This window comes from Lissotriton helveticus, chromosome 10 (assembly GCF_964261635.1).
Source record: "Lissotriton helveticus chromosome 10, aLisHel1.1, whole genome shotgun sequence".
Lineage (NCBI taxonomy): Eukaryota > Metazoa > Chordata > Amphibia > Caudata > Salamandridae > Lissotriton > Lissotriton helveticus.
This window is the reverse complement of record NC_136071.1, coordinates 127,971,298-127,999,157: the sequence shown is the minus strand read 5'-3', so window position 1 is coordinate 127,999,157 and position 27,860 is coordinate 127,971,298. Positions and strand designations below refer to the sequence as shown.

The 27,860-nt window shown below is 41.7% G+C and overlaps 1 protein-coding gene across 2 annotated transcripts in view; it reads right to left on the bottom strand.

Annotated features, from left to right (window-relative positions):
- Nucleotides 1-27,860, bottom strand: part of GET4 (guided entry of tail-anchored proteins factor 4) — a 161,269-nt gene that overhangs the window by 120,342 nt on the left and 13,067 nt on the right. For both annotated transcript variants that reach the window (XM_078664921.1, XM_078664922.1), the window contains exon 2: nt 5,328-5,406. In XM_078664921.1, the coding sequence (XP_078521047.1) occupies nt 5,328-5,406 (79 nt within the window). The remainder of the gene's footprint in view (nt 1-5,327; nt 5,407-27,860) is intronic.

The window sequence follows — 27,860 nt, the reverse complement described above, 5'->3', positions numbered from 1 at the left end:
CACCTTCGATCTGAGTTCCAGAAAAGAGCACATCTCCCTCGCATCAAGAAGACCAGAAGCGGAGGGCGCTCCTTCTCATACCTCGCAACCAAGACCTGAAAAACCTCAAACACTACCACCCTCATGGCCTTCCAAAGGAACCTCAAGACATGGCTCTTCCAGACGAAAGAGGCATGATTATTTCACATTGCGGATGTTGACCTCATTTTCATTGCACTTGTACATTTGCCCAGCTGCAACTGAAACAGATTAGTACCTGCCACGCGCAGTCCACAAACTTTTTGTGAAATAATTTTGAAGCCTTTGTAAAGTAATGCTCATGGGGAATAGCTGAAAAGACGCTGGCTGTTTTATATCAATGTCAACTGTTAAGCATGTATGAGTCAGAGAAGTCCAATGTCACAGATGAAACTTTAAATAGGAAAGCCGATAAAATGGAAATCCAAAGATAATTTTTTAATAATGCAAATAATTTACTCAAGTCTTGCCTCATTCTTTAGAATTACTGTTCCAAACATGTTTAGTTTAGTAGGTTAGTAGGTCTGAAGTGTATGACAACCTCAAAGTTATTTTACTTTTAACTTGGTGAGAGATGTAGCTGACCATAAAAATTAGTCACAGATTAGGCTCACACAACAGAGTCACACTTTCACTAAGGAAGGTGATCCTGCTAAGGTCCAGCTACCACTGGGGAACCAAAAATGTTTTACTAAAATTCGTTCAACTTTGTGGGTCAGATTGGTTGGGCTGCATGATTTTGTCACATCTCATATCAACATTGTGACTTCTCTGTCGTACAACATTACAATTCCATTCAGTGCTTATCTGGTAAGTGTGTCTGTGTGGGTCTGGGACATGAATTTTATTAAGAAAATTAATTATTAACATTGGTTTGGTTCAGTTAGCATAACCAGGCCGCACAAGGTCACATTATGAAAAGTGCAATGTTGTGCACAAGCATTGTTTTCTTCAGATTTTCAGAAAGTCATTCAAATTCAACTGCAGCTACCATCTGACCCGTCTGTATAAAGTAGCATTTTAATCTTGGGATGTGCTATTGAAGTATTACAAGGTTATTAGCTAAACCTCCGTTGTATGTTCATTGAGTTGAGCAGGGTCTTCTATTACATTGCATTTCTTATGTTTCTGTCCAAAGAAAATCATTTGCAAGTATGTGTTTCGGAAATTAGCAGTCTGATGGGTTACTGTGCGAGTAAGATTTTAGTGCTGCCTTTCTACATAATAACGTTCTGTGAAAGGTGAATGACGTGTGGACCAAGGGGAGAGTTAAGACGTTTGATGAGTTGAGAACTGAATATGATTTGAATGATAGGGAATTTTTTCGGTACTTGCAAATTCGACACGCGGTGATCTCAGTCTTTCCCTCGGGTACGGAGATACCGGAGGCGTCCCCGCTCGAAGATAGGATACTGGATGGGTAAGTTCCTGACAGCACGATCTCGCTTATATATAAAAAATTTATCAATTCAAGGGCTGATCTCTTATGTCACCTTCGTGAGGTGTGGACTAGCGATGGGCTGGAACTTGATGATGAAGACTGGCAGGCTGCGATCTCCTCCCCTAAAGAGGTAGCGATCCTGGCGCGGCTCCGGTTCGTCCAGCTTAAGATTCTACACAGGGTGTATGTGACCGGTCCTCGTCTGGTACGCATGGGCTTTTCGGTTGATGGTCTGTGTAGGCGTGGCTGTGGTCTCGTGGGAACATTTCTCCATATCATTTGGGAATGTCCAGTAGTGATGCAATATTGGTCTCGTGTGCATGAGGTTATGAGTGAGGTTACGGGTGTGCGGTCGATGCCTGAGGCGAGGAGATGTTTACTGAATGTGTGGGAACCGAATGATTATAGTGTGGCGCAAATTCGCTGGGTGACCTTAGGAAATACGATTGCCAAGAGAGGCATTGCCCAGCTATGGGGTGCCCAGAGATCCCCGACAGTTCAGCTCTGGAAACAGAACTTGGACTGGTGTATGTTCAGGGAAAAAACGGTGTATGTCTCCCGGGGCACGCCCCGGAAATGGGGGAAGATATGGACTCGATGGAATGTGTATCGTGGTGAGATATGTACTCCCCCCCCCCCCCTTCCAGAACTTGATATTGACCCGCCGTCTCCCCAACCCGATGTTTCCTCCACGCAGACTTAGACATTTGGATTGCTTCTGGTCCCTCTGCCCCCCGCACTTAAGAAATGTCTTTACCTCCTCTTCGATATGTACTCCCCCCCCCCCCCCCCCCCCGCCCGCACGCTGTAACTCTGTAATGATAGTACTGCCTTGGGTCCGTTTGTTGTTTCTGTTAAATGACTTATATTTAATAAAAAGTTTTTTTTTTTTTAAATAACTTTCTTTGAACTTGTGTGCTGTGTTTGTTTAGATAACTATGCTTTAGACATTTAAGCATTTTAAAAGTGCTGTTTTACTTTAAAGAGGCTTTGTTCACACGATTATTACTCATGTTATATCATTCCGCTGTTGTACATGAGAGGGCTAGATGTGGCATGGTCCTTTTTTTAAATTAGGGCTTGTTATTATTAATTTGATTATATGCCATATGTACTGCGACAACTTAATTTCTTAAACCACATAGCATTTTTGCATTTATTTATGTATCTGGGTTCTGATTCTAACTTACTTTTTATCACTATAAATAGAATATTTAAAGAAATATATAAACTGACAACTGGAAGATGTCTAGGTAGAGAGGGGGTGGTGTGTGTGTGTGTGTGTGTGTGTACACTCGTCTGTCTGGTGTGTGCATTTATTGTCTGGTCTATATTAAAGGTGTGTGTATAAATGTATCTGCATGTATCTATGTCCTGAGTGGGTGTTTCATGGTTTGTGTCTGATATGTGTGAGCTTATTGTGTTCAGTGCTTCAGTTGTGTGAGTGTTTAGTGTCTGTGTGTATGCTTCTGGATGGTGTATGAAGTGTGTATGCACATGTGGCTGGTTCGTTTGTATGCATGTGTGTATAGTGCTTGTGCGTACTTTGGCATCTGTGTTTTGTTGTCTAGTATAGGTGCTGCGTGGTCTGTTTGAGGCGTTATGTAGGCCCCTACAGACTCTAGCACAGGGTAGCCACCCACTTTAGGGGTCTCCTTCACTCTGAGGCCTATGAATGTCTGTATGATTAGACTCCGCGGCCCTCCCACATTCTGCAGGGGGCATGATTTAGGATCCAGGGAGAGGGTTGCAGCTGTATACGGGGCAAGGATGATTCAGGTGCGTGTCTTACCTATGTGCAAGCTGATGGGTGCACAGCGGATGGATCGGTGTAGGACAAAACATCTGTACAGCGCATGGAAGGTAACAATGTGTGTTAACTCCCTTTTCACTACTTAGAACAGTCTTTGTGCACACGGCAGGCTCTGTGTATAGGTCACCATGTCACATAAGACTGTTGTTTAACTGACACTTCATCTCACCTTCTCATCGGCACTTAATTGAGCAGTGTACATACAGTCAAGCACCTTGTAGTGCTTCACGTGCTATTGTATTCCATACAGAGAAGGACTCATAGATGGGAAGTGAATGTTAGAACTGAACCTGGGAAGCTTCTAATCTCCCCACGTTAAACACAACTGATTTGTTTTCCTTTTCTTGGGGTCATATGTCTATCGGTGCATGTGAATGTGGCGCCATTATTTACCAGTGCTTATGCAATTTTTCACCCATGTGTGCTTCACCGCACAAATATTACTGTTGTTGTTTTAAAGTTTGTTATTAATCATATTTTACATTCTTTATTGAATTGAATGAATGCATAATTGCGTTGTGAGTAATGCATAGGACGTACACTGGTGCAATCTGTCATTAGACCTCTAAAGGTCTGCAGGTTCCCCCCCCGTGCTAGCTTTTCCAGGCTGCACGGTTATCTGTTACTGCTCGGTATTTCCGGAATTTGTATTCATAGCACTTCATACACCTGGCACTGTAATCAATTTTCGTAGACAAAAGCCTCAATGAGGACCTTGCACGTGATGGCTATGAATACCGATGTGAAAAGACTGCAGCTTTTTCAGTTAAAGTACTTCATTGTCCGCATGCAGCGAAAAGACTTGTAACAATCTAGGGAACACTAAAAACAATTACAATTATTATTTAAGGAGAAATTCAGAGCCTTCTGCCATATACTCCTACCACCATACAAGGTTCTAAGCAATGGTTCATGATGATGGATTCCTGGAACCATTTATTACCTGTACCATTTGAAGAGAAACGCAGCTTAACATCAATTGTTAGTTATATGCCAGCTAATAGATCTTCATTACCTCTACGCGGAAGTGTGAAGCAAGACACGAACGCCACTCTGTCGCTCACGAAGGAAACCACAACATGTATTCCACACAGGCAACACTGCAGATGCAACATCTGTTCAACCAAGTAATCCCACACGGTGTAATGTGTTACCTGCCTGACAATGCGCTTTGGCGCTTCGTGAAGGTATGGAAGCGCTATTCAAACACAATTACAGTTATAGTAACTGGGACCACTCAATTTAACTTTACATAGAATATGAATATCAATAGCAGGTCTGACCCTTGTTTTTCCTTCGACCTCTTCTTAAATGAAGGATGATGGGGAGGGGGGGGGGACATTCTCAGCCTGTCCTCCCTAATATTTATGAGAAAGCAGCAGGAGGAAGCAGAAAAAAATGCCAAGAAAAAAGACTAAGGCCAACCATCAAGCTGGAGGGGGCAAGAATACACCTATGAGAGGAAAAAGCAGAAGCTGCACAAAGAAAACGCCTAAGAACAATAAAATATCAATAATAAATTACTGCCCCACAAGAAGAAACAAAGGCATGACATGAAGGGTATAACAAGCATTGGCCGCGATTTCTCAAGACGCGCGGCCGCGCGACGCGCTCTTTGGAGAGGGGGGCGAGCAAGACAGAGAGGCAGAGCGAGGCGCGCATGCCGAAGAGCAAGAGGGAAGCCATATGGCGCCTCTGGCGTAACCGCACGCAGAATACCACACAAAAAGCTGTGGTAGGACTTTTAAAAGCGCACTAACTAAATGTCTCGCCGAGCGAGCAACGCATGCGCTGGCTCAGGCGAGACCTAAAAAGGAGACAAGTGGTATGGGAGGGATTCAATCTTGTGTCAACGGTGCACAAACACCCTCACTAAGTCCATTTGTCTGGTCAAAAAGAATCCTAGGAGGGATGAAAGGTCAATGTGGAGGTTGAAAGCTGCCCGGAATTCTATTAAAAGCTGGGCGCCTGGCCATTAGGTGGCTAAAAAGTAACATTAAACAAGAAACTCTTCAAGAAGAGCCTGCAACTGTAGATCTGTATTATACAACTTACCTGGTTATAACTGAAGAACAACAGAGCCCCGGAGTACAGTAATTCTCTTGCCTCTACATGTTTATTTTGAGACATATACCTGTAAAGCAGACACAAGAGAAATGATCATGTTAGTCACTTTTTGGGTCCCCATAACATTACAAACAAAAACAAATTAAAACCGCCATTTGTTATGCTGCATGTACAACACAAATATTCAGAGTAAGTAAATTACAAACAACAAACTAATGGCGCTGGCTAATATAACAAGCATGCCATCAACAAATCAAAACCGAAATTTGGAGTAGGACATAAATATCAAGAAAATAAATCAAGAAGGAATGTATTTGCATAGGAATTAACCAGGCAAGAGGTACAGAAGTGCTAAACATAGGGGATCCAATTCGCTTTAGTGTCATCACTTCTAATTTATGGCCATCGATAAGGAAAATCTCTACGCTGACCAAGAATTAAAGACAGGAAATGTTTTTTCATGGCCAATTACAAATAACTGGGCTAAAAAAAGGGGCACAGCTTTCCTCGGGAAGGCAGGGTACTTTACTGCATTCTGCAATAATATTGTTCTAAGTAGATAAGACAAATCATCAAATCAGGTGGGGACGGCTAAGTTGGAGGGATGATGGGAGGTGCTTTTTCGGTGTTCCTATCCTTCGAGATTTTGCCCTTATACATTAATTTTTTATTCAGTAATACTCGAGAATTTTATCTTATTTAGTGTTTGAAATCTTTCAACTGCACCATTTGAAGTGAGGGGTTTACCTCACAGAACTAAAAGAAAGATTAAGCAAAATTAAGGAATCAAGAGTACTAAAATGGAGGAGAGGTTCGGATAGATGATTGAGTTAGCATGTATGCTCACTCTAATATCTAACTGGACAGAATTCCCAGAGTTGCAGAAGGGTGAAAATATCAGGAATCCGGTCCTTTAAATACAACTTCTATGAAACATGGGAAATATAGTTGAGGCCTGCAAGAACAAATTTGTCCTTTACAGCAGAGTTCAAACAAACAGTATTTCCCAAATCACATTACAAAGTGAAAGGAGTGAAATGATGTCACATGCAAATTTACAAAACAATTTAATTAATAAACTTTCATTTTCACTGGGCCCCAGGGAGCAGTTTAAAGAAGAGGAGAATAATGGTGTACCTTATAAACAACTCAACAGAACTAAATAAATAAAATATAACATTTTTGCAGATACTATTGCCTTTTGGACCGAAGTATAATGAGACAAACTATTTCCTTAACTTTTTCACCGTAATCCTATAGCCTTCAACATCCTATTTCTGAAGAAGTGAAGTACATATAAGGAAGAAATAAGTCCCTCTTTAACAACGTCAGCATGCACATTTATTGTACAACTAGAATAATTTTTAATATAACTGTTGAAAAAACTAATACTTTGTAGGAATGAAATTGTTTGTGGGAGGATCCAAACTATGAGAATATTCATCCACAAAGATGTAGGACGAGCACTCCAGCAGCGTGCAACAAACGGATTTATTTTATAAAACCAGCCCTTGGAAACAATATGAGATGGATGAAAAAACACCGTAGGCGTTTCGGCGTACCCGACGCCTTTACCATGGGTGATGCACTGATATTTGTTTTGGTATTAAAACCCACCATGTGATTGCAATAAAAGAAGGACTTACTGTGAAATCAGAAAAGCATGTGTAAAATTGATTTCGTTTTTTTACCCCACCTATTAACGGAGACAGATATTTGGCCACTACAGAAGATTAGAAAATACTGGCCAATACTTTCATTTGAAAACAGTTTTAGTGGATACATAGACAACAACTCTAGAGTAGCTTTTAGAAAAGGCACCACACTCAAAGACAAACTAAGTCCCAACGATGGTCTCAAAAAGATGAACATAGATAAAGACGTCAAAGGTTTCTTCCGGTGCTTAAATCGTAAAGCTTGCAAACAGAGAACAAAGGAGGCCACATAGCTGTCTACCCTTACAGTAGGGGTAAAAAAAGGTAAATCAATATTACATTTGTACTTTCGATTTCACTATTTATGTATTGAAATGTCCATGTGGACTCAGCTATGTAGGGAGTACCACACATCCCACTAAGAAACAGACACTAACATACTAGAGCAATCACGCAAAAAAGATCAACAGTATCCAGTAGCTCATCGTTTAGACACATTTCACAATAGAGACAGCTCGAAGTAAAAAAAAAAATTGTGATGGACAAACTACCAGCAAACAAAAGAGGGGGTGATAGAGTAAGGACACGGAGACAGAGTCCAAATACAGTATGGAACTCAATACCAAGACACCCAATGGCTTAAACATGGATTAAGAAATGCATATTCATTTAGGTTGACCACATATTTCTGAACATTTGGTTACAAGGCTATACATGTCAACAGGTTTTTGTACTCTGTAGTAACTGACTCCACTCAAGTTGGTGATGTTCAAGTAGATTTATTGAAGATAGATGGAGATCTGTAGTACATCAGTAGATAGCCCCACCAGGAGCACCCAGCTAGGCACTCAGCCCTACTCCAACTGACAGCTTCATAGAACAACATTCCAAATGACATCACACCAGAGTGTTCCACGGATGGAGTAGTGGGAAACATGCATACACATAATATACAGGATATTACATATCCTCTTTTCTAATAAAATGAAAAGAATATAATCAGGTGTAAAATCATGGAAACAGAATTAAAGAGAAGAGAAGTGTAGAAACAAAGCCGTAGACAGAAATAAAGAGAGAAGGCGTGTAGAAACAAAACTAAAGCTTAGAGGATTGAAAATAGAAGAGAACTAGATAAACAAAGTATAGCTGGATAATAAGAAACAGAAATACAAAACCCGTTTCTCATCCTTCTTTCTGATGAATGCGAAAAGAAATAAAGAGAAGAAACAGTAACCATCAATGAGAACCCTTTGTGCACGAACTGGCCAGGAAAGTACACTAAGAGTAAACCACATCAGGAGAAAATAAGATGATAGAGAAGGAGAAAAACATTTTAGAATTCCTTCTTCTCTATACAATAACAGACATTAGAATGAATAATACAATTGAAAAGTACTGGGCTACAGCGAAATAAGTTTGTAAAACAGAATAAAGAAATACCCAGTCTTGATAGACCACTGCAGTACGGTAAAAGGTGAAAACCCAAACTAAACACCCAACAGGGTAAAATGTGAATGTGCAGAGGATAAAATTAAGATAACTAAAACTTTTGTGCACAGTTGACGTACAACCATTAACCTACACTTGACACCTTAAGAAAGGTAAAATTGTGCACTGAAGTGAAGGTATACATGTAATGTCAAGAGTAAAACATGTATGTGTAAAAAAAACGTACCTCGACATGAGGTCAAGTAATGGACAGGATGATGGGCGGACCCAATAAACACACACCTCCTGAGAGGTCAAAATTGTGTACAGAACAACAGATAGAATGTAGAGTCAACCCCCATGTAAGGATATACAAAGCTCTACTAAAACCTAAACAACAATATGTGAATGCAATAATGCACAAAATGATGGGCGGACCCAATAAACACACATTTGCAAACTGAAATGCATATAATAATGGGAAGACCCAACAAACAAACCTTAGGAAAGGTCAATAATTATGCATAGTAAACTGAACACCCCGTGAAGAGGTCTATGTTGTGCACTGTAATGACAGGACTCAATATCCTTTCGTGATACCCTTAGTGGAGTAAACAAAACAATGCACATAAACAGACAGGAGTATATTCCTGAGAGACACCACGGCTTGTGGTACAGATTGTGCACTGTGAAAAAGAAGTAGAGACAAATATGCACTGCAAAAAAAAAACTTCAGACTTTGTATACTGAAATAACATGAGGTAAGTATTATTTGGGTAAGAACCCAAAATAATATGAGAAACAACTCTTGCCAACTCTTGAGAAAGAGAAACAACCATACAGCTACAAACCTTGAATAAAAATTATATAAATACTTTATAATTATACCTGTTGCAACCTAAAATTACAATGCAAAATTTCATTTTAAAAGGCATCACAACATGAACACAAGTTCATTACAGCGTAGCACATTAAAAAAACCAGCTGAAACCAAGTAAGTGAAAGAATCCTCACTTTCAAATAGTGATAATAATATCAAAACAATAAAATAAAATAAATAAAGTTGTCACCGTTGTCATTTGGAAAACATGCTAGACGTTGTAGCTCAAGAAGAGAGAAATAATACTTGTGCTGAAGAAATGACGAAATGCACTCCTTGTATTTTCCTACGTGAAGAAATTGTAATTCCGAATACTATGAATCACATTGAAGAAATAGCACTGCATTTCAGTAGATTAAGGTAATATGTGGTGCTCTGTTTATTTTATTTACTTCGTGCAGACAGAATTGTACCACCACAGAATTTAAATAGACTTAAACAGAGGGGCTGAACTTGTTGAAGACACCGTCCGGAAGAGGTGCAAGTTATGACGTGCTGAATAGAAAATACACTTTGAAGTATTGTGAAGATGACAGCACGTTTTCTCACGTCGTGCCGGGTGGTTAAAGGCACAGAAATGTACTCCATAGCTACAGCGCAGTGTCATTGATGCTAAAGGCACGTCATTACAACAGGGAACAAGAGAGAACATCGAACTCTTATGAAGGTGCACGCAAGATGCATGCGCTGGTGCTACATTTAAATGTACTGATGACGGTTGAACTGCCGAGTTGGACTGGCAAGACAAAAGTAAATCTTTTCACTTATTAACTAAAAAAAAACACAGTTCGTAATCCAAATGTTTGAAGTGCAAATTCATCTTCCATGTCACGCTGTAAACAGGAAATACAAATCACGAACAAAGTGAAAGGCTCTCCAAATGTCTTCACTTCGCCCAGCTGTCTCCAAAAATTTGTAATCACTAGACAAGCAGGGTCGGAAAAAGGGGCACACCCAAAACAGATGGTGACATATAAAACCCATAACTCGGGTGGGTGTAATAATGAAGCCGTTCCTTTTTACAAAATTAAGCCGGTGTCCAGGCAGTTAACTCTTTAAGTTGCAGGCTTATAAATCAGGACAGTGCAAACTGAATTAACGTTTTAAAAACAGGAACAGGTTTGTGATGATGGCTTGTAAAACAATAGCTTGTAGGCTTTCAATCAGCAAACTAATCAAGTTCAGTCAGGCAGTCTCTTTTAAAAAAAAAAACTTCACTCTTCCTGCGCAGCTTACAATGAGAATGATTAATGATTCTTACCAGCACAGTAGTCCCTGATGTTCTTCAATATTAATTAAGCAATACTCACAATGACAAGTTGGAGCTGGAAGGAAGAAGCATTGTACAGGGGCTGGTACACTTAAATTGTATGCAGGAATAGATTGGCACATCCAATTTGGAGGGCGAGCGTTGGTAGGTCACTGGTGGGGCTGATGTATGCCAGATGAAGAGTTGGAGCAAATTGTATGTTGCTTGAAGTTACTTGAGGTTGAGAGTAGGATCAGGATGTCCTCAGTGGTCCTCAGAGGTAGCAGATGCAGGTTCTTTAGTTCAAATCGTCGCCAAATAAATGTAGTAACTGACTCCACTCAAGTTGGTGATGTTCAAGTAGATTTATTGAAGATAGATGGAGATCAGTAGTACATCAGTAGATAGCCCCACCAGGAGCACCCAGCTAGGCACTCAGCCCTACTCCAACTGACAGCTTCATAGAACAACATTCCAAATGACATCACACCAGAGTGTTCCACGGATGGAGTGGTGGGAAACATGCATACACATAATATACAGGATATTACATACTCCTTAGCATACTGACTGTATATTACTGATTAAACAGTTTCTTGTTTTATTCTACAGTATACTTTTGTACTGTTATTCTTTTCCTTGAATACGTCTCTTCACTTTTCATATGCTTTTATTCTCTTTTGCAGGTGTGTTAAATACAAGAGAGTTGAGCATGTCACACTAGGACGTCCATCCAACTAAGATTTTGTTTGTTTTATTAAATCTGGATTACACACCCACTGGGGCACTATTGAGTTATACGAAATGGTAACCATTTGAGTTATTACAACAGTGTTTGGCACGGATTTTTGTAAAAGTATATGATGTTGCCATTGGCCCACTTGGGCATAATGAAGCTATAATGGTACATTAGCATTTAGGGAATAATGACTGAGGGTCAGAGTTACATGCTCGACCAGGATATTATGGATTTGATTATGAAATGCCATAAGAGGTATAATTGTATATATTTTTTCCCCCAACAATCTAATTGTTGGAAATACCCTGCAGGGTAATCGTTGCCTTCTGGGGCGCAATTGTCAAATACACGGAGTCAAAAATCGTTTTGAAATGTCTAAGACTGTATCAGTAGGTGCAAGCATTGTGTATAGACAGTCATTTTGTGTTTGTTATGATAAAACTGGTGTCCACAGAAAGTAATGGTTATGTTCAACCTGTAATTCCTTCTGTCTTTGCAATCGACGGGGGGGGGGGGGGGGGGGGGGGAGAAGAAGAAAGAAGAAGGGAAAAAGAAGATGAAGGGAGAAGGAAGGCGAAGAAAGGAGGAAAGGCAAAGAAAGGAGAAGAAAGGCGAAGAAAGGAGGAAAGGTAAGGAAAGGAAAGGAGGGAAGATCTTGTAGTATTTTGTATATTATATGAAGCACACATTGTTCCAGCAGATTTGGTACAGAGAGGAATTCTTTATGGAAGATGTACACAGTATGCACTGACGCGGCCTAAAACTTTAGGATGTGGTAGAGAGAAGAAAAGTGTGAATGACTATTTAGCAGACCAATGGATAAAGATCATTGACCAGATTTGAAAAATGCAAACGCGCCCCCCCCCCCACAAAAAAAAGGAAACACGAGTGGTGTAGCAACAAAGGAGGTGTCAAAGACCAGACAAAGATAATACCATTAGTTCAAGTCATTAAGTTTATTTTGGGAACTAGCACATAAAATATATCCAAACATCATAGAATCACACATAAAAACCATTTACACATATAAAAAGTTCTGCTAAAAATATAACATAAAAATTGCATTTCAGCAGGCAATGGGTACTGACAGATATAAGAAATAAGTATAACGTCTGAAGTTGCAAACTTAGTTATAAACCACCAAATGAACTACAGCCGCTAGAAGTGAAATAGATTGCAATGTAGATCCTGATGGCATACCAACATATAGAATCAATCAGCAGGAAAAAGGGAAAAATTATTAGTAAAAGGAGTGCATGCTAATGGTCATAACGTGATACCCATACATATCGTGTATAACCACACTGTATATAAATACCAACTTCGTCCAAAACCTATGAGAGAACTAGGGTTAGACCATAAGTTTCTGTAAGCCACTTTGAAGTGTCTCACACCAAGAGCAATGCAAAATTATCTTAACCCCTTCCGCGCTCATGACGAGCTGAGCTCGTCATGAGTTGCGCCGCTCGCACGCTCATGACGAGCTCAGCTCATGTAACGCGGCTTTTTTTTTTTTTAAACGCCGCACACAGCGGGAAAACCGCTAGCGGCGATGCGGTTAATCCATGTGCACCTTGGCCTATCATACGCGGGGCAAAAGAAGAACATGTTCAACATCCTTGATCTCATGATTACAAAGTGCACATACTGTTGATCTGGTTCTGTAGGTTATCCATTTGCTTGTAAATTACTAACCAACAAGGTGCCCAACCTAGATTTTATAAACAAAGTGCGGGCCTGAGGCAGTTGGATTGCATCCATATACGGTTCCAATGTGGGTGCGGGTTTGAGGGACAAAAATTCTCCCATCAGCCCCCCAGGTTTAGTATTATAGTAATAGGCAATGGCTTTACTGTTCCAAAAAGCAGTTTTTACTGCAACCTTGGCTCCGGTATTAATTGATGAAGGATTTTTCCACTAACTACTTAAACCCAGGTAATTGAGATGAGATTCAACATAAGCACACCAGGGAATAAGGTTTATTTTGCCAGGGTTTCAAGACTGCCTCTTCAGCAAGCCTGTATTGCTGAAGCTCGGGGGTAGACCACAACCTAACCCAATAAAGATGCTGTTTTAGCGATGCTACTTCACCAATCTTTTTGAGCCTGTGTCAAAGAATTTTGGGGGCATGGGGTGCTCTGTGGTAATCTAAACATGGATCTCAAAAAGCTATTCTCTATAAAGGTCAAACCACTGGTGTTTTCAATCCAGATATTAGCCCCATACAAGGCTACTGCCTGTGCCTTTGCCTTATAGACTTCAATGGCAGGAGAACCAGATTTGGGGGGTGGTTGCCTTGTATCTCGGTTATTGCTGAAGCACTGTGCAGCAAAGTTAATTCACATTTTAGAATGGGAGATTTCCAATTCATAGATTTATCAATTCTCCCAGATAATCAAATGTGTTAGCAATGTGTAAAGTCGACCCCTTCATTGAGAACCTGACTCTGCTTGATCTAGGAGGTTTGAATACCATGATCTTAGGTGTTCATTGTGTTCACCTCTAAACCACGAAGATCGAGAGCTCTAAAAAAAAAAAACTGAAATGCACTAAGCTTGTGGAGCCCAGACGGGGTATAAGATAGAAAAAGGGCGTGGTCTGCAAATAGCAGTGCTGGAATGGGACTACCACCGAGCCTAGGGGAGTCAGACACATGCACTAAGGAAATTGACAACGTCTTTTATATACAAAAAGAAAAAAGTTGGTGCGAGAACGCATCCATGGTGCACCCTTCACTTAACAGTTATATGGTCAGTCAGCTCACCGCCCATCCCCCCCTCCTAACTTGTTGCAAGGGTGGACCATAGTTGCTGCCTTGGCAGAGACGGCTTTAAGGTCCACAAAGGCCATGTATAAGTGGTCCTTGAACAGCCAAAGATATTTCAAGACAATAAGATTGGATCGAAAGATCTAATCAATTGTGCTTACCCTGGAACGAAAGTCTGCATGAGAAGGAGACAGAATGGTGGCCTCATTAATCCAGTCATTATACTCCTACATCACATATGAATGGAGTACAGGGAGCAACTATGAAGCTAGCAAGAACTCTATTGTTTGTCCCTGGTTTAATTATTTGTTATACCTAATTAAGAGTTCTACAAAATGAAATATTATAGCAGGAAGGATTGGTGCGACAGCAGTGAAATTTGTGGAACTGGCCCAAAAAGTTGTCTGGTTTTGCAGCTAGCTTAGCGAGGAGTGGTCTGGGAAACCTCCCTTTTAAACGTGGGATAAATTAATGGCTGTACTCATTTGTGAAGTAACTAGCTTGATTACAGATATGATGGCTGAAAGCTAAAAGGGCTCACTTTTAGGACTGCTTTTTGGATAACAAGATGGCGATACATGAACATGGGGGGTACACCGGTCTCCGTGACAAATAGGGATTTTCATTTTGGCCAATCGATAAAAGGGTCAAAGACTCATTTCCTTGGTGACTCCAGGGATACGTTTTATTTACTTCTGTTAATTAGCAATTTCATTATTGTGATTTCTTCTAGCATTTTATGACGAAACCCTAGATAGTCTACTGTTAACTTGACCAAACAAACTACAGCGTATGTGTGAAGTCGCTCAACATTCAGAACTCTCTTTAGCAAAGTGGCTAGAAAAAGACTAAACTCATATCAGCAAACATCAGAAATTCTCAATTTAAATATGAGAATGTTGGAAATTAGTAACCTGGTCACCCAGTTGCACTCAAGTAAACAAAATAATAAGGTATGTGCACTTGCAACTTATTTGCCATATTTACCACAGATATCTTACCATAACTGAAAGTGTTAAAACAAACATGAATCAATAAAAATTCTTCAGCCTGTATTGGTAGATTTGGTATTAAGATGAATGTTAGTGTCAGATCTCATTTGGGAGCGAACACAGAGGCTGCCTAGCCCAAACCAAGGTGGTTAAGGTCATATGCCACTAATATCCTGGAGCCCGTCCTATTCTAACTCTACAAACTGGGCCAGGTACACTCTTTCCACACAGAACTCTCAGGGTAGCGAGAGTAAGCAGACCAAGGTGTCTCAAAGATGGTGTGTGGGGTGTAGAGAGTCTGTCCGAACTCAAACAATTACATAACTGATTAAATAATGTAGTATCCAGGTCAATCCTCGTCATTACAGGAAAAGAGAATTATTTTAAACATGGCAGATTTAATGTGCTACACACAGAGTAAGCAGCTCTACTGGGATGCATCATAATGACAACATGGAAGTATTCCAGATTAAAGCTCAGGTGGAGGCTCACTATGTTGTAGCCGTACTGCTTCCTAGCATCCTAAGATTCATAGGTCAGGCCATAGTAGTTTACTATTCAGTTCATGGGCTTGGGGGGAATCAATAAATGTTCCCAAAAAACTGTATTAGTCAAACAATCTATCTTTACTCGATCACTAGAAAAGCAGATCATATAAGACACACAAGCAAGAATTTAAAAAATAAGAAGGATCAGTAAAAAAATGATAAAAATAACTATCAAAGCGAAAAACAGGCATTAAAACATCACTGAGTTGCGCAGGCAAACTGCATTTTTCAAAAAAGAGCCAACTGCTATACAAACATCAGAGCAATCTAGTTGCAACAAATAGACCAACGCCACACTGCAAAATGTAACAGAGTCTGGTGTGACATCTCATCACAAGGGCATGTAAAAACATCAGGAAAGGTGAAATTACCTTGTGGCAAACATAGTAGCCACCAAATGGAACCTAGCCTAAAGTGGGATAGGAGTGTACGTTCCCAGGTACCCAGTACCACACCTAAGTAGGGTGCCACCCCCAGCATTGTTTGTGTGAGGCAGTAATCCTCGACTGAGGGCTTCGTTAATTCTCTACCCTCTCTCTGAGCCCTCCTACAAGAGAAAACACTACCTAATCCACCCTCTATCTTTTTTGCAAATATCTGAGGGTTTCTCAAAAATAGACTGGCAACATAGAGCTAAATTGTCTCCGAATATATTTAAGCCAGAGTATCCTATTCCCGCATTCACATGAAAGGCAGTCCAAAATAATTTCCCTATTCAGACTTGCTTCCTCTTTGTGCCAAATGAAGCACCACAACACCTTGGGAGCAAGATTAGTCTGGTCCTCAATGTACTCCAAACCCGGTTCTCCATGAATAGCAAAATTAGCGAGTTGATAAAGGGACCCCCAAAAGAAAACGTCACACTGTTTTCTTGAGATTAGCCATTACACAAATTCCTGTAACCCCATACACCTGCACCGCAAGTCAATATGCGCAGACATTCTCTCCTATGTACTTCCAAGCAAAGGAAGAACAGGCTTGCTGCCGATGGAGGCGGCAAGAGAAAAGAATTGTGCTAGTCGCATGCAAAAAAAGATTCTTCCTACCAGTAACACCTGGGATCCATGTGCACACACTATCATACATTAAGCCCAGATAAGGAAACTGGGTCACCTTCTCGATGGCCCTCCCACCAATACTAATGCAGCGAGTTTTAATGTTTTTTGGGCCAAAATCATAATAAATGTTTTTGATGAAGCAGTTGGAAAACAGTTGAACAGCACAATAGAGGAAATCAATACCTTTAAACTACTGGCAGTTCTGGTTAACAGCACAGCACCATCTGCCTATAGGATCACAAGGACACTTTTTTTTTTATTAAACAATGGATCATCACCCCCTGAATTCATTAAAGCAGCTTCCAGCTCATTTATATAAAGTAGGAACAAGATGGGTGCCATCACATATCCCTGGCATACTCCACGCTTGACTGAAACACTCCCCTCCATCCCCGTACCTCAAAGAGGCAAGCAGGTCTGTATGAAAGCACCATAAAAGGTCACCAAATCCTTCTCCAAGCCTAAGGTACTTAAGATATCACAGAGCTTAAATCTGTTAACACAATCGAGCAACCATGACAGCTCCATTAAAGGTAAATGGAGGGGACTGGATTTGGCAAACTTATACTTGGATACAAGGAGATGTAAATGTAACCCTTGTTCTACAGTTCCAAGCCCTTTTCTAAAGCCAAATTGGAGAGAATGTCATTTTCTATGGACCAGAAGAGCAGCTTATCCAGTAATACTCTGTCAATAATTTCAACAGCAGAATCCAATAATTAATTTGGATAAAAGCACTTTTGGCCCTGCGCATAATACTTTCTAAAAACTGGCACAATGGTAGAGAAGTGTCAGAAGGGTGGGAACCCTACAGTATTGACGAAATTGCTGACAGTAGTATGCAAGGGAAATCCAGAGTCCTGGATTTTCCTTGTAATATGTCCATAGGAATCTGGTCGGGACCTGGTGCTTTTGTTTGAAGGGATGTTAATAATGGCATAAAATACCTCCTCATGGGAAAATTGGATATTCTGGGGCAACACAAAATCAAACTATTTAATGAGTGGAGTCATTGGAATAGTATACTCTGCTAAAATGGCTTGCCCATTCCTCAGGCCCTATATGGGTGAGAACTGTATTAGGGGAAGAACCTGACGAGAGGCCGGCACTTACAGCCCTCCAAAAAGGCCTGTGGATTTTAACTTGGCAGGCAAGAATCAAGGCTTACCATTTCTCAACCTTAATATCAATCGTTCTCTTCCCAAGTGCCAGAGTATAGGCCTTCTACAAGCGCCTATCGCCTCCTGGTCCCTGGGGACACAGTTCAGTTCCATTCTCAGCCAATTATTCGCTTCTAAACATGCCTTTTCAAACCAAGATTTACTAAAATGCATTCTATTAACAATAGGCCTCATAAGCAATTCACTAATGTAAGAGTTCAGATTAGCAAAATTAAATCAACTTTACATTAGGACCTACATCCTCAGCTAAACAGGTTAATTGGCCCCCCACACCTCTCAACAGCTTTGCTCATACTCATTGACATATTTGCAGAATGGCACATTAATCTACGCCCAGCATCTTTCATGGAAATAGGCTACCTAAGGTTTTACCTTAAACCCCGTCACAGGAATGATCGCTATAAATCACGGGCAGTTACCAAGATCAGGGTACAGGGCAAGATGTCGCGCTCACCTGGGTTTGTGTTCAGGTAACCTCACCTACGTCTATATGGTCAGCCTGCTACCAAGATAGTTGCCCCACAAGGATCTTCTTCCTTAGTGGTGTCATCACTGAAGTGCACCAAAGGTAGAGTCACACAGAATGGCTGTGTCTTCTATGTGTCAATCTCAGAATCAGGTCATCTTCACTCTTCAGTTGGCATTGGGAAGTCAGACACGACCTCTTCCCTAGGTCAGACTTGGCTCTGCAGTCAGGCAGGAAGATCAGGGGACCCACCACAGGTCGCAGTGCTCTCCTGCATTTCCTCTGCCCCCGATGGACCTCACAGAGGGTTCATCAGCTAGGTTTGCATCTGTGGGCAGGCAGATTTCTGGTGGACAAGGTTCTCTTCTTCCCTCTCTCAGCAGGCAGGCTGCTCGGAGGGTCACTGGCAGAACCTCAGCTTCTTCCAGCAACACTTCCAGTAATCCAGGAAAGGTCCCCTCACCTTCAGGGACAGGTTATCATCAATATTAGCCATGGAACAGTGGCACTTATTGGATAGAGATGCAGGTCGAACTGGAACAAAGTGGGGAGTTTGGGACCTCCTTTAATGCTGTATATTCAGACACGTGATGAAGATCCACTGTCCGAGTTTATAAACAGGTTTATCAGGTTTTTTTTCATAGTCTAATTTTCCTCTTCTGTGGAGATGTATTTTGGGGCAGGGAGGTGGCCCCTCACAGCAGATAGTGACAGTTCTGTCAGCAAGTGCTGTAGGTGTATATGCACCCAGCTCTGTCCAGTCTTCTAGGATGCAACATTCAATGGAAAACCAAGAGCCCAGGACTCCCCCCCAGTAATGTTTTCACTAACAACTGCCTCTGCTGTCTCACCCCCGCCGTCTCACCCCCATTCACTAGTAACCAAAATGGCAGCACTCAGGAATGAATAATCACCAAATCCCTTGCAAAATAGTTAACTTATTTTCTAAAGGCAGTCCTGAACTCATTCCTACACAGGTCTCTGTCTAGAGTTACACAACACTCCTAAGCAGTAATACACTTCCACTCACTATGGCCTGTTTCACAACCTCCATCTTGTGCCAAGTCCGACATGGGGCAATCCAAATTGAGTCTCATTGGTAACAGCTTACATAGATACTTGCGAAAAAGTGGAGTCCTGCTAGCATACACACACACACCACATTCACTCAGGGACGTCAGCCGAGTGACAAAAGTGAATAACCGAACTCAAGTGGCCTAGAAACACCATGCTCAGATCCCTAATCAGGTAAAATGTCCTGGTCAAATACTGATCACTCAAAACGCAGTAAGCAAGCACCACTACTTACTGTCATTGGCCAGGGACATAAAAAGGTAGTCTTACGCCCATCCAAGTGTATGCTTATGGCACCTCTCCATGACCTAAGAGCCAGATATTGGGCCTCAATAAAAATTTCAGATCAAGGCCTGCAAAGTGCACACATGATTGTGTGTGTGTGCTGGGGCCATTCAGAGCAGGAGTACATAAACTTTAACATGCAGAGGACATTCCTATCCCAAGTCACCCACTGCCCATTATGTTATCCAAAGGTTACACTGAAGGATCAGTTGACAAGTGCTGGAGACGTAAGCTATCAACTGCAGCACTCGTGGCCACAAGCAAACCGGAAACTAGCATAGTCCAACTTAAAAGTAACTAACAGGAAGAACAATTACCAACAATGAGAGCTTGGCACAATTGTTGACATAATAATTCCAAAAACATCTTTCTTTGAAACAAGGTAAAAGGAGAAGGGAGCCCTCTGGATCAATTAAGAGCTGGAGAAAATTAAAAGGACAACTCTCAACACTTCAGTGCAGGAAGGCCAAGTCCAATCCTCCCCAACCCCCACCACCCGATAAAATGTCTCTATACAGACAAAACAGAATGTACAAGTCATACATAAAGAAGGTCTAAAAAATCCACTAGTCAAGCAGGATAAACAATGCCAAATACCCAGCCAAGGAAATCCAAAACAATCTTTTCGAATTCTGTGATCCAGAGAGATATCAATCTTCCGTCCACCCCACTTTCACAAGATTTGTACAATCAACTAGCAACTCATTATCTAAACAAAGTAGACACTCTGCATTCTTTTTCCACAACCAGGAGAAACAAATCTTCCCATTCTATTAAGCTAACAATTAAAAGAGATACTCAACCTTCAGAACTTGAAGACCTAAAAGCTACCATCCCAGCCAGCTGCCCTTCAGACCACTACCATACATACATGCATTTTCAAAAATAACCTTTAATCAACATTAGCATTTATTACGGTCAGAAATATCAGCAACTCTTTAAAAACAGGAACTTACCTAGAAATATTTAAGGCATGTATACGCCAACTCCATAAGTACCACCTAGACCTTCAAGACCCAAGAGCTACACACCAATCTCCAATGCGCCCTTCCTTAGCAAACTTATGGAAAGAGCTGCCTTTCGCCAGGTCTCATAATTCATAGAAGAAAACTAACCACTCTCAAATTAATAAACCACGTTCCAGCCAAGTAGAGGGACCACATCTGCCCTACTGTGACCCCCCCCCCCCCCCCACCCCCTCGTTGCCCATTTACACCGGTTTATTGTATTACCCTCCTGGGCGCAATTGTCCTGCATTCTGCGACCATTCATGTTTTCTTCTCTCTACCTGATGTTGATCTTCCTTCCATCGTATTGTAAAGCGCTCTGATATCCTTCGGGATCTTGTTTGTGCTGTATAAAACTTAATAAATAAATACTTACAAGTTGAGAAGACCGTAAAAAAAAAAGAAGGTTGACAAAAACTGTTACTGCACTACTACTCCTGGACCGGTCATCAGCTTTTGATACAGTACATGATACATTACTTTTTAAACTAAAAGAAGCCAGTATAGATGGCATAACAAGCAACTAGATGTGATCTTTTCTAAAGAACAGATCATGCCAAATTCACAAACCATCTTTCTCGTCAAATCCTTACTGCGTAAAAGAGGAGTTGCACAAGGACCTATCATCTTCCATCTACATGAAACCACTACTAAATATAATCAACAGTTTCAAACTCTACTGCTACAGCTATGCAGACACAGATTATTTTCAAACTGGAAAACTCCAAGTACCTAGGAACATCAAAAAATTACACATGCCTCATAGCCATAAAACAATTGATGACATGGAATCTCCTCCAGGTAAGTGCTTCAAAAACTGAAATACTGACCAATGGAGATTGGAAAATCTTAGACCCTATATCTTTCCGGTCAGCTGACTTAGGACCCCTCAAAAACAACAAAAATAGCCACAAATAGGAAAAATATTGCAATTTTCTTTGAATGTGTACTTTTCGTGAAGAGGACAGGCTGTCCAATCAACCTTCTACACAATTAAAACACTTTAATGCATCATTCCATATTTTGGAGTCTTCAAAGGATACATGCAACATCACTCGTCTTCTCAAAACTTGAACTATGCTAACTGACTATATCATAGCATTCTTTTTTTTAATTTCAAATCATATTTTATTTATTAACCATAACAGAGATGATAGCGGCAAGAAAGCATCAAAAGAATTACAATCATGTTGCCAAAGTACCGCAACCAGACATGGGTTATTACACAAAACAATACGTATACAGTAAAGGAAAATAAAGTACCATCCTTGCATTCACATTTTTGTACATAGTTCCGTAGAGCCCTCTGTCCAAATCAAGTCATATCACACCATGTATGTTACACCATTCCTGCTTCACGATTCTAAGGTTGTCAAGCCCGTGAGCCCAAGATATAGCCAGTACAGTTCACGCAACACGTAGCCCATAATTCACTGAGAACAGACCTCATCGTATGGAACTTCAAGGCGGGTCAAAGATGAAGGAGGCTCGGTCCAATGAAGACCATAATTTTTTGTTGGTGACCTGCCATGGTGATGAGTGTAACGCGGGGTTGTCAGTGCCCCTAATGCAGGACAGCCATTCCCTCCAGGCATTGAAGGAGACCTCACCCGTTGATTTCCAATTGCACAGGATCACCTTACATGCTAAAGTTAGTAGGAGATCCAGGAGCTGGCGGTCATGGTCACCTTTTAGTGATGGATCTAATGCCCCTAGGAGAATGTAGATGAATTCCCTCGTAGGATGTATGTGGAGCGTGTGTGCAATGTAGTCAAAGATTTTTGCCCAGAAGGCGTGGAGCATGGGGCAATCAAACAGCATGTGCGGAAGGTCACCAATACCAGAGGAGCAGTTCCAGCAATCCGGTGTGTCCCGTAGGCCAACCTTAAATAGCCTCTGTGGGGTCCAAAATGCTCTGTTGATAATCATATATTTGGTTTGTGATAGTATCGGTGATACCTTGTGTGTGAGTGCTGATGCATGTATCCTGACCCAGTCTATACTTATGCCAGTGTTGTTTGTTTCTGATTCCCATTTCAACTCATTGCGCTTCATTGATTTGCTGGTCGTTGGCGCGAGTAGTTTATATATTTTAGAGACAAAATGCCCAGAGGATTGAAAGTGGGGTAGCATAGCTTTTAGCCAAGGCTTCACTAGTTTGAATGTTTTAGTGGATAAGGCTGATTTTTGCTTTAAAAAGGCATAAAAGTCTATCGGTAACAGGGAGTGTCTAGCCTGTAGAGTCGAGAATGGCAATGGCATATTATTTTCGTATAGATCAGAGACCACATTAAGACCTTTATCGGACCAGTGGTCCCATACGACAGGTGATCCACTAATTTTAATGGACGGGTTACGCCATAAGGACGCAGAGGAGGAATTGTGGATTCGTTGACCATTGGCATGAGCGCGATCTAACCGCAGGAGGGCTCTCTTGGTATTGAGCATGATGTATTTAGAGTTCGTGAGATGTGAGAGGTCCATTGTTAGGACTGCAGATAGCGGGGCTTTGCCTATAATGGATTTTTCAATATTGATCCATAAGGGCGTGTAGACAGGGTCCTCGATAAACCAGGAGGCTCCCTGCTTACAGAGAAAGGCGGTCTGGTAATTCATGAAATTTGGTAATCCTAATCCCCCTTTAAGCTTTGGAAGTTGCAATTTTTTCATGGCAATTCTTGGCTTCTTCCCTTTCCACAGGAAATCCGAGATCAGTTTTTCAATCCTATGTAAAAAGTCCTCCGTGAAGGTCATGGGGAGCATACATGCCATATAATTCACCAAGGGACTGATCATCATTTTTAGTGTTTCAGCCCTGCCCCACCACGAAAGAAATTTAGGGGACCACCCATCCAACAGCTTTTGTATTTTCTTGTAGAGTATCTCCTCATTAATTTTTAAGGTGGATATCAAGTCCTTTTGAAATTCCATGCCTAAATATTTAAAACTCTTCGACTGCCAGGTAAGCCCGGAGTCGCCCAGGATGGCTTTATCACATAGATTATTCAATGACTTCACCTCAGTTTTATCCTTGTTCAAGGAGTATCCAGAAACAGCTGAGAAGTCATCTATCGTGGACATTAGCGCAGGGATAGCCTTATCAGCTTGTTCGCTCATGACTAACACGTCGTCTGCATAAGCCGTGAGTTTAATTGTACAGTCAGTGAACCGGATTCCAGCGATGTCAGGGTTTTCCCTTATGTAGTACAGAAAAGGCTCAATAGCCAGGAGGAATAAGGACGGGGATAATGGACATCCCTGTCTAGTACCCTGCTCTAGACCAAATGGGGAGGAAAAAGCGCCGCCAGCTCGTACTCTAGCAGAGGGACAGGCATAGAGGGACATGACTAAATTAGTGAATGTGGGACCCAGGTCAAATTTATGTAGTACAGCATTTAAGTAACCCCAGTCTACTTTGTCGAACGCTTTTTCAGCGTCTAGTGTGATGGCGATGGTGGGTGTAGCCAAGAGTTTCGCCTTCTCAATGACATGAGCCAGGATTCTCGTATTATCGCTCGAGAGCCTGTTCTTCAGAAAACCGGCTTGCGAGGGATGTATAAGAGACGGCAGGACTCTTTGAATGCGATTCGCTAGAATTGAAGCTAGGAGCTTACAATCTAAATTTATCAGTGAGATAGGCCTGTAGTTTTTGGGGAGTTTGTGGTCTTTGCCTTCCTTGGGTATTACCGCAATCACAGCCTCTGCCATAGTCCCCTTAACTTTACCTGTATTGGTAATTTCATGAAAGACCTCTAGGAGAGGGGTGGAGAGAATATGGCCAAAGGTCTTATAAAATTGTGCTGTATAGCCGTCAGGCCCAGGGGCTTTCCCTTTTTTGAGAGACTTGATCGCGCCAATAACCTCCGACTCAGAGATTGGTTCATTCAAGGAGTCTCTTTCCGCAGCCGTTGGTGTTGGGAGCGTGCAGTTGGAGAGGTATTTCTCCATTTTTACGCTGTCTACATGCATGTTCTTAGCATAAAGTTTCTCGTAAAAGTCCTTGAAGATATTCGCAATCTTAGTGGGGTCAGAGTTAGGAGTCCCATTGTCATCGAGTAAGGATGCAATGGTATTCTTTTGAATTTTAAATTTAAGATAAGCGGCTAATCCCTTCCCGGCTTTGTTCGAGTCACAAATTTTGAAACGCTTCCTCCTGTCTAACCAAATTCCCGCCTTTTCACTAATAAGTTTGTTATAGGTGTATTTCTGATTGGACAGTTCAGTAAGAACCTCAGGGTTTCTATTCCTCAAGTATGTGTGCTGGAGTTTTGCAATGTCCTCCTCTAATTTTAACAAGGCTGCAGTGCGGTTCTTATTAATTGCAGACAACATTTTTATAATAACCCCCCTTATGGTGGACTTCAACGCATCCCATCGAGTGATGTCTGAAGTGTCCCCCCTCTTGTTTAATAATAAAAAGTCTTTTATGGCAGTGTCAAGGGTTTCTTTGTGCTTTGTGTCAGTGATAATGGTGTCATTGAATCGCCACATAGATTGACGGGTGGTCGGTTTAATATTAGACAATGTAAGGGAGACGCAGGAATGATCAGAGACTAATCTGGGAGCAATGTCCGCGTCCTCAACTCTTGCCACCGCGTTATTAGATATGAGTATATAGTCGATTCTTGAGAACGAGTCATGCGGTGGGGAATAGAATGAGTAGTCTCTGCCATCAGGGTGCATCAAGCGCCACGTGTCCACCAAATGAAATCTATTGCACAGTTTCATGAATGCCTTATGGGCCTTCCCCGGGCGAAAGACGCATTTAGAGTCTCTATCTAGTATTGGGTCGTGTGGGAGGTTGAAGTCGCCCGCCAAAATATGGACTGCTGTGTCGGGGATGGAGTTTATCTGCTTCGTTAAGCCTACCCAGAAGGACGGATCATGTGTATTTGGGGCATAGATAGTCGTGATAAAGAATTCAGTGTCATCCTTGAGTAGTCTCGCTGAGACCCATCTGCCTTTCGTATCTATTGCACTAGAGACTATTTCCACATTTGCATTTTTAGCCACTAGCATTACCACCCCATTCTTTTTTGAGATCGCCTCAGAGCCTATCACTTCAGTATAATACTTATTGCGTAGTGTGTGGAATTGCTTTGCTTCCAGTTTCGTTTCTTGCAATAAGGCTATATCTCCATGCTGTCTTCGTAGATAGTCAAGTATCTTTTGGCGTTTAACTGGCTGGTTGAGTCCTTTCACATTCAACGATAGTATTTTAAGGTTAGTTACAGTTGTCGTTCCTATCGGTGTATCTATAACAGCAGCCATCAACTATGCATCCAGTAATATCGTCTCATAACACATGTGTATACATAAGGACTAGGCCGTGGAAGCGGTCTCATACCCCTTAAAGAGTCGACAGCATCTTTTGACACACATGATGTGGGGCTAGGACAGTATGCAGGATACAGAAGTACAGAGTATAAGCTTCGGAACATAATGTGGTACATTGGATGTAAGCTAGTATGCAAGGCGGACAGAATTAAGCAAAACCATATACGAAATAACAAAACAACCCCTCCCTTCCTCCCTTCCAACCTCCCACCGCCCTCCTCCCTCACCCACTTCCCACCCCTCCCTCCCCAATAGTAGATACAACAGAACATGGCGACTCAGGAATGACGACCAGTCGGCCGCCTCCAAGCAACTTACTCTTAACTACGATTCTACAGGCTGCAAACCTAATTCTGAGGAATTAGCCCAAATGTGTTAGGCAACAACAAACAATAAACAGCGCTGGTGCCAGAACATTAAACACAGGAAAATCACTGCTTTGGGTTCAGTGTCGGGACCAAATATATCAGTACTTGCAAAGAGTTATCGTAAGCGTGTTCAACAACAGGTCAACAGTACAGCTGGGCATAGTGCCTATTTAAGGCCCATAAGGGGCATGAACAATATCATGGTAGCATGGTATCATATTAGCATAGGTATGGTGTCGTGGGTGCGGTAGCAAGGATAGAACCATACTGAGGCAGCTTATAATGATATTTGTTTCGAGGTGAAGGTTCATCAGATCGTTCAAGGGATCGGTCTAATCATTCTAATCTAGATATCTAATCTATCTAATCTAGATATTTCAAGTTAAGGGTTCACCAGATCGTTCAAGGGATCGTTCCAATATAGATCTGGAGTCAGATGAATAGCTGATATAGGGCCCAAGGGTACAGAGTACATTACCGTGTCATTACCGTCCAAAGGCCACTTATGCTCACCAACCAGGTATCAAGTCCAAGACAAGAGAGCCGCATATCAGATCTAGTTCAGATAGGCACTTTTATAAGAGTTCTGGAGTATGAGATTGGTAGGACAAAATTTCAAAACCAGAGTTTATCCGAGGCCAGACGCAGAGGCTCCCTGTTGATCTGGGGGGGAGACTTCCATACTGCCATCACCACGGTCAAACAGGAGTTGTCGTAGTTTTCGCGGATCTGAGAACACATGGGATATGCCTTGTATCGTCACTCTAAACTTAGTTGGACCGATAAAGCCATACAGGTGACCAAGTGACTTTAGTTGGGGTCTCATTGCAAGGAAGGCTTTTCTGATCTCCATAGTTTCCTTACTGAAGTCCTGTGAGATGAAGATTTTTTGGCCTTTCCATAGTACGTGGTTGTGTTTACGAGCGAAGTTGAGTATCTGTTCTGTGTGTTGGTACCTTAGTGGTTTGCACACAATCGCTCTTGGGCCCTTTTGGTCCTTTGAGATTCGTCCTGGCACCCTATGCGCCCTGTCAAACTCCAGTGGCTGAGTGAAAGTTAGATTTGTGGCCTGCGTGAACCACTCCTCGAGGAAGGGTATGCAGGAATCATGTTTCTCCTCCGATTTCTCCGGCATACCAAAAATTCTTAGATTCCCTCTTCTGTTTCTGTCCTCCAACTCTGCAACCTTCCTCACGAGATGGTCAGAGCACAAGGAAAGGTTCTTGACATCTCCACATGTCTTATTTTCAAGGTCTTCCAATTTGCTTATCCTTGTCTCGGTGTCGGTTAATCTCGAGTTGATGTCCTTAATGTCTTGGCGGATAGCAACAACCTCTTCCTTGGTAGATTTGGCCAAGTCCCTGACTTCTTCTAGCCTGCTCAAGATCGTTTCCACGGCTTCCTCCATTTTTTTCCCTTTGTTCCCTTTGATCGGTGTCGGTGGGTTAGATTTCAGGCGTTTGGCAGCTGCACCATTCTCCTTTTCT